Source organism: Myotis nattereri (assembly GCF_964212035.1).
Source record: "Myotis nattereri genome assembly, chromosome: 12".
Lineage (NCBI taxonomy): Eukaryota > Metazoa > Chordata > Mammalia > Chiroptera > Vespertilionidae > Myotis > Myotis nattereri.
This window is the reverse complement of record NC_138087.1, coordinates 77716898-77730834: the sequence shown is the minus strand read 5'-3', so window position 1 is coordinate 77730834 and position 13937 is coordinate 77716898. Positions and strand designations below refer to the sequence as shown.

Genomic DNA, 13937 nt, shown 5'->3' with positions numbered 1-13937 from the left:
AACTGGTGGTTTCACATGAAAGGAAAGGCTGGGGCACAGAGAATGTTCTCTCTCCAACCTTCCCAGTTGAAAACATTTGTACAGAACTACAGCAAAATCCAGGCGGCCAGAACCTTGCCACAGCTAGCCATGTCCGACGGCGTGAACACTCCATCCCTGATCTGGAATCACCTTGGAAACAGCAGGAGATGCTGCTGGCTCATCCTCACTGTCAGCTCCCAGGCCAGTACCCAACACAGAGCAAGTGCTTCATACGTGACTGCCTCGCGGACAAACCTCAGAGCCCACGGCTCCTGCACAGGAGCCCGCTGTCCCATCACCAGGCCCGAGAAGCGCGGTAGCGCTGCGGACTTTGTATGCCGGAGACAAGCCACCCTCGGGTCCAGAAAGGGAGGCTCAACCTCTGCTGTGAGGAGGCCAGAGGGACAGCCACAGCCGTCCTTGCAGCTCCAGGCCCTACTGGAACCTACGGGAAGGCTAACTCTGGTAAGACCTGGCGAGTTTTTGGTGGAAAAGTGAACCTTGGTGCACAAGCAGAGTTAATATTTGCCAGGACACCCTCAGAGCAAGGAGAGTGACGCGTGCTACAGCTCACGCATTAGTTAGGACAAGAGCTGCGTGCAAGACAAGGAAGCGGAGAGGAGAGCGGGAGGCAGGGAGCTGGCGTGCTTCCTTACCTTGATGGAATTAAAGGTGGCCACGGTGTGAACCATCAGGCGAGCAGACTATGTAGAGGAGGAAAGCAGAAGAGCAAAACTAATCAAGTGTCTGTCAATTAAGGGACAGAAATCTGAGATTCAAGTACCATTCATTAGTTCCCAATTGTCAACCAAAATGATCTTAAAGGAATCTGTCAAAATTCTGAGCAGAGGCATTAATTAAAGGTATCAACCACAAGAAAGCCATGAAAAGACCCAAGTGCACAATTAGACCCACTCAATGATTAATTTTTCTTGATGAAGAGTGAAAAGAAAATGGTGAAAACTACAATTAAAACAAGTGTTTGGAGAGAAAAACCGTTTAAAGGCCAGTGAGTGTCTTTTTCTTGCCCACACTACAGGAGAACAGCCCAGAAAACATATTCGACTTCACAAATGCTGGCAGCTGAGACGGTTTTTAACATCCAAGTAGATGAATAATTTAATTTCTAATTATGGTTACTGGGTTGCAGTTCTTTTTAAGTGTCCCCTTGACTTAAGGGCAACAGCCCTCACGAGATGGGAAAGTAAACCAATGAATTAGCTTTCTTTTGGTCAACATAGCTACTTCTTAAAAACCATGTTTCTCTTGGGATCTCAGAAAGAGATCCCTAGTTCTGAGATCCCGAGTTTTACCTGAAAGAAACTGCCTTGGCATTGCACTGTGATGCCCATAATCTTACAGGAAGTAAGACAGGAGGAGGGGCTGGGGGGGTAGGGACAAACTTGGATGCAGGGACTCAGGATTGCAAATGCCCCTATGATGTGCCCAGGGGACATTTTCAACCAGTATGGGTGTGCATAGGATTCAGAAGGCAGACACCACTGTCTCCGGCCCTTTCAGAAATAAGAGTTTTGCTATTGACAAAGCCATCTGAAATACACTTCTGAAAGAATGCTTGTCAGCAGAAAAACTACCTGGAGGTCAACTGATAAGGTCGTTCCCACTCTTGGCATCGCTGATCGAACTTCCCTCTGTAAGAATTAGGACTGGCCCAGCCAGTGTGATCAGTGGTTGAGCATCCACCTGTGCACCAAGAGGTCACCAGTTCGATTTCTGGTGAGGGCAAATGCCAGGGTTTCGGGCTGGATCCCCAGCAGGGGCCTGTAGGAGCCAGCTGATCCATGTTTCCCTCTTATCCACGTTTTTATCTCTTCCTCTCTCTTCCTCTCTCTCCAAAATAAATAAAAACACACTTTAAAAAAATAATTTAAAGTACTTTAAAAATAATTTAAAGAAGATATAAAAAAGGGGAGGAAGTGGAATTAAAGGGAAACTGTCTCCCACCCAGTTTGGAACCTATTTAATGAGCAGGATAGTCAGAGCCCAGAGGGTGGAAGGCTGAGAAACACACCCTTCACCGAGCCCTCCGACAAGGCGACAGGTGAGAAGCACCCCCCAGGGCGGGGGGGGGGGGGGTTGCTGGTGGTGGGAAGCCTTTTGCTTTGAGGCTTCCACACCCTCGTCACTGAAAGGCACACTTTCATTAAGTAAAAACCCGCTCTATCTAATGCCAGCCCATAAGCCAAGTGCCGAATCGCTGCAGAGCTGGGGGAGGAAAGACGCTCCGGGTCTAGGACCTAGGCCACTGGTCCCATAGTCACAGCTGCAAACACTCACATAACAAAGCTCCGCCCTGCACTCCCGGGCAAGCGCCATGGACAAGTCCAAAATAATGTCCCCTTCTATCTCCCCTCAGGGCTCAGAGGAGAAAGCGGGCAGGCAGGCAGAGGATGAAGGTGCTTCCTCTCCTCCTCATCCTCAGTCTTTCTGGTTCCTGTCATGCCCTCTTGCACTGCAACCCTACTCGTGGGAGCATGCCTAACTACGTGGTACACCTCTGCAAAGTCCATCCTGGCAGCGCCAACAGTAATCAATACCATCTAACTCAGCGGTTCTCAACCTGTGCGTCGCGACCCATTTGGCGGTCGAACGACCCTTTCACAGGGGTCACCCAAGACCATCCTGCATATCAGATATTTACATTACGAGTCATAACAGTAGCAACATGACAGTTATGAAGTAGCAACGAAAATAATTTTATGGTTGGGTCACAACATGAGGAACTGTATTTAAAGGCCAGAAGGCTGAGAACCACTGATCTAACTGAAATAGTGAGTACTTGCACGGGAACAATTTACAAATGTCTATTAAGTATCACATTGCAAGAGAGAACATATTCAAAGAAAGTAATGCCAGAATCAGAAGGAAACCAGTCCAAACAGTCCAGAAAATACTAAAAGCTCAAGACAAGCCTGAATACTCAGAAATAGGCCCACCAGAAAAATACATCAAATGTTTTTGTTCCCACAAAACCTTTGGAAACGATTATTTGCAAAGGAGTTCTTACCTTCCAGGGGGAGGCTGTCTTGGAATCAGTATCATCCTGTTCAAAGAAGAAGGAAGAGTTTAGGCAGCCACATAACTGACACAAAACCACCCAACTTGCTTTTTCATGGTGGGGAGGCCACAGAGAAATGAATCAAAACAGCTTTTCCTCTGTGACTTAGAGCTTATCATTGGCTGGTAGCAAACCACAAAGCTACTTGAGGAAAAGGAAGCAAACAAATGGAAGGGAAATCTTCTAGTTTTTTAATGCAGAAGAAATGCGGGAATTTAATCTGAAAACGACCAACAATTCTTTCACAGGATTTTTTTTTTAAGGGACAGTAATCCCTGGACAGTGTGGCTCAGCTGGTTGGAGCGCTGTCCGTGCACCGAATGGCTGCTGGTTCGATTCCTGGTCAGGGCACATACCCAGGTTTTGTGTTTCATCTCCAGTTGGGGCACATACGCGAGGCAACGGATTGATGTTTCCCTCTCTCTCCCCCTCCCTCTAAAAATATAAATTAATAAAAACACACTTTTTTTACAAAAAGGGAGTAATAAGCGTAAAATTACTTAAAAAACGTTTTTAGAAAGCTAAAGAGATAAAAACTTTTTGGTCTTTTGGAGAATGGCAAGGGGAAACCGATGTCTGCTATTTCTTTTCCAGATTTTCACACACAAAAGGCATCTCGGAGGGTCAGAGCAGAAATCTTTAAGAGGCTGTTGACTCTAAATTCTTCCCCAGGTCTATTCCTTCTCATGTCCAACTTCCACACGGAGCACCTGGGACTTACCCTGGGCATCATGCCATACACCTCCTACAAGAAAAAAGGGGAACCAGTGTTATCAGAGGAACACACATCTCTCAGTCAGTAATACTCGTTCCTGTCAAACCCGGAGACACAGGAGAGAATTAAAACCCCCCACAAAAAAACAGACAGTGCAACTGGCCAGAAGAACTTCTTAAAATTTACTAGAGCTTAAGTGTTTATACGTAAAACCCTTTAATTAAAGGAATACAGGAGCTTATTATTAGTTAAAGGTCATAAAACTTTGAACAACTTTCACAATATTTAATGGGCATAAGGAGAGGGCGGTGTGTTTCCCCTGTGGGGTGAAGGTAACAGATATTGGCCACGAAGTGAAACAAAATGGTTCGGGTCGCACAGGGTCCTGACCTGCACCCTGGCCACAACTCTGTATAAAACACCGCTTGCTGGGCTATGAAAACAGAGGGAAGAACTGAGTTGCTTTCTTCTGTCCCTGGAGCCTCCCTCGGGGCAGGACCCACACACCCACCTGCTGCTGCACGGCCTGCACCTCCTCGGCCATCAGACCTTCAGACTCCAGGTCTTCAGCCACCTTGTTAATGTCCTTTAGTCGTGACTCGTTGGCCTTTAGATCCTTTAAAGCAAAAGCCATAATAACCAAGACCCATGAGAGCAATTCAAAGAAGGAGGGCAACAGGGATTCAGGAACTACAGTTTTGCATCTGTAAGTTTCTGTTTAATAGGTTTTCTACAAATAGGTTTTTCTATTTCTCGATAGTGACATAAATCAGGAAACCCTGACTATCACTTAAATGGAGATAAAAAACAATCGGGTATTGGAAATAGTGTGTTTCCAATTTAATAAACTGTAGTTAACCAATCATTATTCTGACTGGATGGAAATTGTTTTAAACCTCTTTGGGAGAGAGGACACAATGTTTTAAAAATGTGATGAAATTTTAATATCAGCCACTAAGATAGAACTGCTCCCCCCACCCCCAGCTATTCTGATGGGTAATAAGAATACTTTTAAACTGAAGAATGAATAAACAAAATGTGGCATGTGGGTACAATGGACTATTACTCAGCCATAAAAAGCAGTGGCGTACTGATATTGCTGTAAGGATGAACCCTGAAAACATTACACTCCGTGAAAGCAGTCAGTCACAAAAAGTCACATAATATATGATTCCATTTATATTAAATGTCCAGAATATGTAAATCCAAAGACAAAAAAGCCGATCTGTGGGTTGCCACGGACAGGGAAGTGATGGGGAGTAACTACTTAATGGGTACGTGGTTTCCTTTTGAAGTGACACAGATGTTTTGGAGCTAGATAGAGGTGATGGTGGTACAACACTGTGAATGCACCAAGTGCTTCTAAATTGTACACTTTAAAATGGTTTATGGCCTGGGGGGCTAGAAGAGGTCAATGAGGAGAAAAAAGGGAAACATATGTAATACTTACAACAATAAAGATTAAAAAAAATAAAAAGTAAATAAAAATAAGTAAAACAGTTTACTTATGTGAATTTTACCCCAATTAAAAAACAGGCCCTAACTGGTTTGGCTCACTGGATAGAGTGACAGCCTGCAGACTGAAGGGTCCCAGGTTTGGTTCTGGTCAAGGGCACATGCCTGGGTGGCAGGCTTGATCCCCAGTAGGGGGCATGCAGGAGGCAGCCAATCAATGATTCTCTCCCATCACTGATGCTTCTCTCTCTCTTTCTCTCTTTTCCTCTCTAAAATCAATAAAAATATAAAACAAAAACAAAAACAAAAACAGTTCTAGCTGGTTTGGCTCAGTGGATAGAGTATCGGCCTACGGACTGAAGGCTCCTGGTTCAATTCCCGTCAAGGGCACATACCCCGGCTATGGGCTCGGTCCCTAGGAGAGGGTGTGCAGGAGGCAGCCAATCAATGATTCTCTCTCATCATTGACGTTTCTATCTCTCTCTCCCTCTCCCTTTCTCTCTGAAATCAATAAAAACAAAACAAAACAGAAAACCCATTTTTATACATTTTATATTTTGGGTTTAGAAAAGTCCTAAACCAACATGTAAAGAAAACTGCATTGTATGTCCTTGGAACTAAACATATCCAAGAAAAGTTTGGGTTAAAGGCATTTAAAAATAGCTACACAGATGGTAGGACATAACATGTTATTTTCATTCTAATAACCTGCAGTAAAAAAAAAATCAAGAGCACCAAGTCTTTAAACAATTTTTGGCCCATCGGCAAGACCTCCCGTACCTTCTGGAAGTCATCGAACTTCTTCTGCAGCACCTCCACCTGCTCCAAGTCTGCGGCAACCTCCTCGCTGGTCAGGGCCGCTTCCTTCTCATTGATCCACTGCTGCAGCTCATTCGCTTCACGGAACAACATAAACTTCTTGCAACTCTTCTCCAGCATGCCTTTGCGCTTCTCACCCAGTTCGAGCAGAGAACGGTATCTGATGTAATTCAAGAGGGTGACAAGAGGGGCAAGGAAGGCAGTTAGCGTCTTACAGAGGCTACGTCCCTAACATCAAGGAAACCACCAGGCGTCTCCAAGACGTGGGTCCAAGGCCATGAGTTTGGAATGAGGCTGCCCTGATGATGAAGTGTCAGGCGCAGATGAAGAGCCTAAGGACCCGACAGCCTCCGGGATAAGCATCCATGTTCTGTTCACCCCTGGTGGCCAGAACAGCCAGGCACACACATCCGCGGGCCAACTTTGCACTGACAACATCATAACCACAAATGACGGAAACCCAGCGTTCAGCACAGTGACACAGGGTTCATGCAACTACAGCTGAGAGATGAGATGAGTTTGCTGCGTAGAATGTACAGAGTTCTTCTCTCTTATAATCAACTCTCTGAGCAGCCCCCAAGGAGATGGGCTTTAAACAGCCTCATACAGAATGTTAGCACCTCTGAAAAAGGACATTTCTAAGATGATATATTTACCTCTCAGGAAGTTTTGGCAACTTCAGAAGGAAAATCAGGTAGAGTACAGAGTATCTGTACCATCTGATTAGTTGAAAAGTTTCTTAAGATGAACCCAAGAATATTCTAGCTCTTGGGAACTAATACACAAAAGGCTAAATTCCTATTATCTTTGATGACAAAAAATGACAAAAATTAGGCTCATTCTCAAATTTAAGTTTCCTAAATGAAATAAAAAAGCAACGAGTTACCAAGAACCAGAACACTTTAACAAGAGGCACAACATTTCCTTCTTGCTACCAAGGATCACTACAGGACTGGCTGTCAGGCCTGCTGCTGGCCCACCACAGAAGCCAACAGGAGGGGGACCCAACAACACTCTGAACATACAACTGCACAAGGAAGCCACCAAAGAGCTAAGCGGCCATCAACTGACAGCTTCACCGACACCTCTACCTGTGCAAGCGGAAGCGGAGGCACGGACACGGGCCCGCCCTCCACCTGGCCTTTCTGAACGAACAAACGCCCTCACAAGAAGCGGCAGGGGACGGGCAGGCACAGCCAGGGACACAGGCGCTCAGCAAGGCTTCGCCTACTCACAGTTCTTCCACCTGTTTCATACGCAGGGATACACTGCCGGCCTCCTTAGTTACGCGCGTCCTGCACAGAGGGCACAGCAAAGGCATGCGCAGATTAGTGGGGCGCACCCCCAGGGGTGCGAAGCGGCAGCTCCGACTGGTGCCTGGATGGTGGGTGCACCAAGTGGGGAAAATTAGGGAGTCACTGAAAAGCTCTTGGAAACAGGCCAGGCCATGAGTAAAATCATGTAAATCAGAAATAGCGGGGGGATTCAATCAAAGTTAGTTCGCCGTCACTTTGCTGGAAAGGCGGCCATGCACGGCAGTCAGCTTTCCTGTGCTGAAACACCAGCGACTTCAGAGCAAGGCCGGGGGATCCGATTTTACTGAGAGCTAAGTATGCAACTTTAGTCATCTGCTTGGTCCACTTTTCTGCTCTCATATTTGATATAGGCCCACTCTTGTCTTAACTGTAACAGAGCATCTGTAAGTGTACAAATAACTGATCTTTTCAGGGACCATCAGGGTCAGAAAAGCTCTATTATTCTACACTCTAGTGCCAACATATTTCCTGGGTCTCTGCCAAATGTCCAAAGCTGTTGTCATCCTTAGCGGAATTAGGTCTGTCCCAAAGGAGGGGCACAGGTCACTGGGGCTCAGCTCTGGGAAAATGGACAGGACCAACACTAAGTAAATCCCACTCTCAGAACGTAAGCCACAGCAGAGAGAGCAGCTCTTTAACAGCCTTTTACCGGGGCCGAGCTGCAGAACATCTGAACGGCAATGGGAGAAAGGAGCTCCTGAACTGGAGGACAAAGGTTCAGATCTTAATGCTCAGAAAAATGCTGTTTTGTAAAAGCAGCTCACAATGTGGGGGAGAAAGAAACAACGGAAAATAAAGGCGTCAGTCAGGCATCTGCGGCTCGAACAGGGTTCTTGGGAAAAAAAGCGACGTGGGGAAAGGGGGAGGAGCATGTCCCGAGTTTGACGGGCAACAGAACACTGGCCCCCGAAGCCGCAGCACGCTGCCTAGCCCTCGGCCCCTGGGTGCTACGATTGGGCCCCGAGTGACACCAGGACCTCTGCAATCGACTGTGTGGTCCTTACTGATTGTCGATCTGCTCCTGCCGCAGCGCGATGCTGCCCTGCTCCTCCAGCAGGTTCTCCCGGGAGGCCGACTGCGCGGGGTCCAGTTTCTTCACGTAGGCGGCCGGCACGAAGCCCTGGCGGTCGTTCACCTCCACTTTCCACCAGTCCTGAGGGGAGAGGGAGAGCGGTGACAGCAAGTTCCTCCCTGAGGAGGGAGGAACCAAGGAGGCGTGTGTGTGTGTGTGTGTGTGTGTGTGTGTGTGTGTGTGTCGGCACGCTCGCTCACATGCACAGAGGAGAACTCTAATCACATTAAGAGGATCTCCTGATAGTGTCAAAGCACTTGGCACAAAGACTGAAATTTTGGTCCCCTCGTGACCTGTCGAGCATGGAGAAGGTCATGAGTTAAGTAGCAAGGACACCCAACATGAAGGCCATTCTTCCCTCGGCTTAGAGCCCAGAACTGTGCTGTCCCACGCTACAGCCGGGAGCCACATGTGGCTTGTAAATTTCAACAAATTAGAATGAAATAAAAAACTTCAGTTGCACTGGTCACACTTGAAATGCTTAATAGTCACATGTGGTAGTAACTCCTGGAGAGCCAGCACTTAGATTTCCACCACCATAGCAGGTCCTATCGGATAATGCTTCTCCTGAGGAAACCAGGGGGGGGACCAAGGTGTTGGTTTAGGGTTAAATTAGCGCCAACAGAAAGGTAACAATCCTGGGTCTTCTCAAATTCTTGACTAGGGAAAACTGGGGTGTGGGAATAAGGAGGTTCTTAGCAACAGCTGGGGACATTTGTCCACACTGACCACGATGAGAGGTGACAGCCTTTGGGAGCGTCAGATAACATGTGGAGTATCATGCACCTCACTTCAGAGCCACTGTCAGACAGAATGTCTAGGAAGAAAGGCTACAGAGCCAGGCAGCATGGAGCTGTGAAAAGACAGAGCCTAAGGGGTGACGTCACGGCTGTCTGCGACTATCCACTCTAGCCATACAGCTGAGATTAAGAACCAACAGGTACAAGGTATAGACCTGCAGTTGTATACAGCAGACGCTGCCTCCAAAGAAAGAGTGTGGAGTGTGCAGCTGTGAGTCACTGTACTGCCTGTGGGTATCTAAGAAGACAGACCGATTACCTTCGTGATGATGCACAACACAGGTAAGAGAAACCTATATTAAAGCAGACTGACTAGGAAACTCCAAATTCTAACCCAGCCTCATCTTACAAAGACACAGTAACCCAGACACCCAACCCGAGCAAAACTGGTGCTGCTGATGGAAACACACGCAAGCCCAGGCTGCCTTGCCTTGTTGGTGCTGTTGAGCAAGGTGAGGATATCGCCTTTCTTCATGGTGACCTCTCGAGGGCTCTTCTCCTGATAGTCATACAGCGCCAACACCAGCTCCTTCCCAGTCTCATCGTCCATGGGGGCCACTTGTTGCTAAAAAGCAAACACAGTTAAACCAAGAACCTTTATAACATGCTATGGAAGCACATGACAGAATTCAACTTCGACAGCCGTACCAAATTCACCAAACACACATTTATGAGCATTCTAGGATGCTACCAATAAAATCCGATTCAGGAACTGTAGCTCTCTGGTGTCTTTAAAAATCTCATTTTAGCCAAAACCGGTTTGGCTCAGTGGATAGAGCGTCAGCCTGCGGACTGAAGGGTCCCAGGTTCGATTCCGGTCAAGGGCATGTACCTGGGTTGTGGGCACATCCCCAGTAGGAGATGTGCTGGAGGCAGCTGATCGATGTTTCTCTCTCATCGATGTTTCTAACTCTCTATCTCTCTCCCTTCCTCTCTGTAAAAAAATCAATAAAATATATTAAAAAAAAAAAATCTCATTTTAAACCATCTACAAACCTTTGTCTCATAAGCCTTAGAGTAAGGCCACAAGAATCTTGCCCAGGACAGTAACACCTGCAGACGCTGGCTCCTGCCTGTCCCCGGGCTCCCCTGGCAACGTGTCACCGCTGAAGGGGAAGCCACACTCACCCGGCACGACTGCGCTTGCTCTCGCAGAGCCTGAATGCTGCTGCCGTAGGCGCTGAGATCCGACATCAAAGCTTCATGCTTCTTCAGGAGAGCCTGAAACCAAACCACACCGACCCTGTGGAAGGTGCCAGAGGCTCCTCCAACGGCATCACCCAATGAGCCACCCCCTCTGAAGTCTTGTTTAGTGATATGACTGGATCGCTTCCTGCTCTACACTTTCTCTTTTTAATAAACATTTAATTTGGAGGAAATATTCACTGTGACCTAACAGTATTTTTTCACTCTGCCTTTACATATTTAGTTATGCAATATCTGAAATGCATAAGAAGACATAAAGAACAGTATCGACTGAACCCATCACCATCTTAGGAAATAAACTGCCAATCAGACAGCTGGCTGGGGACACGCCCTCCTGGAGGGCATTCCCGGCCCTCCCCCCCCCCTCGCCACAGCCAGTGCTGCTTTCTTCACCACCATTTTCTAAGCTTTCCAGTTCTCCCATCTTTAGGAGAACCAAATATAGTTCATGTCAATACTCGACACATTTTGTTTTTTTGTGATGACTGGCAAGAAAACAGCTTCAGGGACTACACCTAGACTTTTATGAATAAAATGTAAGAGTTTCAGTCAAAAAACAGAGGCCCAGCAAAACACTGTGTTAATGTATACATGCATATGGTGGAGGGATGACAGGACACGAGAACGGCAAAGTGTGAATGAAGGTGATAGGTAATGTCCTCTTTCCTTTCAGTAGGACCGCATTCCCATCATAAAAAGTAAAAAGAGACCCTAGATGCCTTAGAAACAGAATCAGTCATGACGCTGCACCTTCCCAACTTGGTCACTTTCCCCGCTAGCCTCCCAGCCCGAGCCCTGGGGCAGGATCCCCAGCAGCACCATGATCCCCGACCCGGTCACCTCAGCGGAGTCCTCGTCCTTCCCGTAGTCGGTGCTGCCCACAATGGGCTCCTTCTCCCGCATCCAGGACTCGGCCTCATTGGCATCGGCAAAGTACTGCTGGGCTTGCAGCGAGTCCTCCAGGTCTTGCCGCCGCTGCGAAGCTTTGGATTTGAGTGACTCCCACTTCTGGTTCAGTTCGTTGAGCTTGGCCTTCACGTCCTCCGCAGCAAAATGGCCTGGGGGGGGGGGGGGAGGCAGGGGGAGGGAGGACGGGGAAAAGCATTTGACATGCTGCAGGACAGAAAAGGCCGGCGTGTTCACTTTCTGTCATTACATGTTGGTGAGCCAGGCCTCTTCATATTTCCAAATTCATGAGCAGCCCAGGTTCCAACCCTTTAATAGGTTTGCTCATTTTTGCCTCCTCATAAAGAAATAAAAATAAAAGCATTCCCATAGTTCTCAGTCACTGAGACCCCGGCTCAGAGAGGTTAAGGTCTAGTCAAGGTCAAATAGTTAGAAAAGGATCGAGACAGTCTTCAACCCCACAGCCCAGGCTGACTCAAATCCATGCACTGAACCATCAGAGAGGGAGGATAAGAGGAACAAAAGCAGGCTCTAGCTGGTCTGGCTCAGTGGATAGAGTGTCAGCCTGTGGACTGAAGGGTCCCAGGTTTGATTCCAGTCAAGGGCACATGCCTGGATTGTGGGCTCGATCCCCAGTAGGGGGATCTCTCATCAATAATGTTTCTATCTCTCCCGCTCCCTTCCTGTATGAAATCAATAAAATTATATATTTTTAAAAAGGGAACAAAAGCAAAGCTCTCACCTTCCTCCACCATGGCATTCCCTTTCTGTGTAACTGCTTTGATGCGGGGTTCGTGTCCAGCAATTTCTGCTTGTAGGGCTTGGTGTTTCTTTAGCAGGTTCTGGACTCCAATCAAATCTTTGCCTAAAAGCACAAGAAATCACCCTCCCGTCATGCAAGCCATCAAAAAGAAAGTCAGCATTAACTGTCACTTGTGGCTTCCACCCTGTCCCGATGTACTTTAACTTGACCTTGCTCATTTTGACCAGCGTCCCCTTTGGGCCATAAGGGTAGAGCCCTTTCTCAGCTGGACTCCTATCTGATGGAGGCAGACTGACCTCTGTTGGTGGACGCAGCAATGGGCTCCTTCTCTCGAATCCACGTCTCCTCATCCTCCACGTCACGGAAGAGTTGCTGCAAACGCAGAGAATCTGCCAGCTTCTGTTTGCGGGCGATCATGGGTTCCTTGAGGGCCTCATAGCGAGCCACGAGGGCTTCCTGCTTCTTCTTGATGTTTTCAGCATCAAAATGGCCAGCGTCCTGGAACTGGCGGGCCTGAATGGTGATGCCATCAATCCGATCCTGGGAATGGCAAAGGGCAGTCTTGAAGGCCTGGACCGGAGCTGGGCAACTTTACGTATTACCAGGCTGGCTTTATTACTTCAGGTGTGGTTTGAACGATACAAAGAAAAGGGAACGCATTTCCTTCCCACCCCACGAGCGTTCCTTCTGCCACCTGTTTCCCTCGTGTTGGGCTCCCAGAAAGCTCTGAGGGAGATAGCTGAACTGGAGCCAGAGCACATGCAGCACGTGGGGGGCCACGTAAGAAAATCAATACATTTCATCCCTCCCCAAAGTAGCCTGGTCCTGAATTACTGCATCCCTCACGCCTACCGACTCCTTTCACTGGCCCAGCAGCGCCCGCACTCTACCTGGTGGGCGGCCACATCAGCCTCCAGCAGCGCGTGCTTCTTCTGCAGATTCTGCACATTCGTAAGGTCTTTGCCGTAATCGTCGGAAGCCAAGTGGCCTTCTACTTCATACAGCCACAGCTCAATGTCCTCCACGTTGCGGTTAAACTGCTGCTGCTGGTTGGCCTCGCGGAGCTTTATTCCTAGTCAAAGAGGCAAGTGGGTTTTCTAATTACCCTTCCAGCAACACAGGCGTGGGTAAAAGTAGGCTCACCGTTGTGAGTATGGGAAAGTTTATTCTTGTGCTATGAACTATTAATAATTACATTATTTCTAGTATTTGCTATCATTATTACTATTATGACTGTATTTCATATCCTTACTTGTAATTTCTCTTTGGGGTAATGACGGCTGGTAATATAACCTACTGTTGCCCACCCCTGTATTGCTCACGACAATGGCATCTTAGTGAGGGACCTGACCAGGACTGTAGTGACTCTCATCTGTCACAAAGGTGAAGGAAACAAATGCAACCTCTGCTCGACCTCTACATGCCGACTTGGAAGTCGCTTAAAAGCATTGTAATCCTCAGAAGACAGAAGCCCCTGAGCATTATTAGGACTGAAAATTATTAATTCCTTTGGCTCACAGGTGAACTTTGATCTTTAGTGGTGAGGCCCAATTCAGTCATGGCTGGTTGGCCAATCATCCCCTTCTCACTCAGGCTCCCCACCAACCAGCATGCTTAAGCACATTCACCAAATCAGCAAGGCATCACGAGTCCAAGGCAGTCACTCCTACAGGGAAAGAGCCCGAACGCCCAGGGCCATCCACCTCACCTTCCCAGGTGGTGTATGTCCCTAAGACACTGAACCAGGAAGGAATAATCAACTCCCCAAACATTCCTACCACAGCC

The 13937-nt window shown here is 47.6% G+C and overlaps 1 protein-coding gene across 1 annotated transcript in view; it reads right to left on the bottom strand.

The window, feature by feature from the left end:
* Nucleotides 1-13937, bottom strand: part of SPTAN1 (spectrin alpha, non-erythrocytic 1) — a 60565-nt gene that overhangs the window by 24311 nt on the left and 22317 nt on the right. Inside the window, exons 17-29 of the mRNA XM_081103921.1 lie at nt 13043-13224; nt 12449-12692; nt 12132-12254; nt 11324-11541; nt 10406-10498; nt 9708-9842; nt 8410-8558; nt 7325-7384; nt 6051-6249; nt 4327-4431; nt 3822-3845; nt 3050-3085; nt 678-725 (exon numbers count right to left, since the gene is read on the bottom strand). Coding sequence (XP_080960047.1) covers nt 678-725; nt 3050-3085; nt 3822-3845; nt 4327-4431; nt 6051-6249; nt 7325-7384; nt 8410-8558; nt 9708-9842; nt 10406-10498; nt 11324-11541; nt 12132-12254; nt 12449-12692; nt 13043-13224 — 1616 coding nt within the window. The remainder of the gene's footprint in view (nt 1-677; nt 726-3049; nt 3086-3821; nt 3846-4326; nt 4432-6050; nt 6250-7324; nt 7385-8409; nt 8559-9707; nt 9843-10405; nt 10499-11323; nt 11542-12131; nt 12255-12448; nt 12693-13042; nt 13225-13937) is intronic.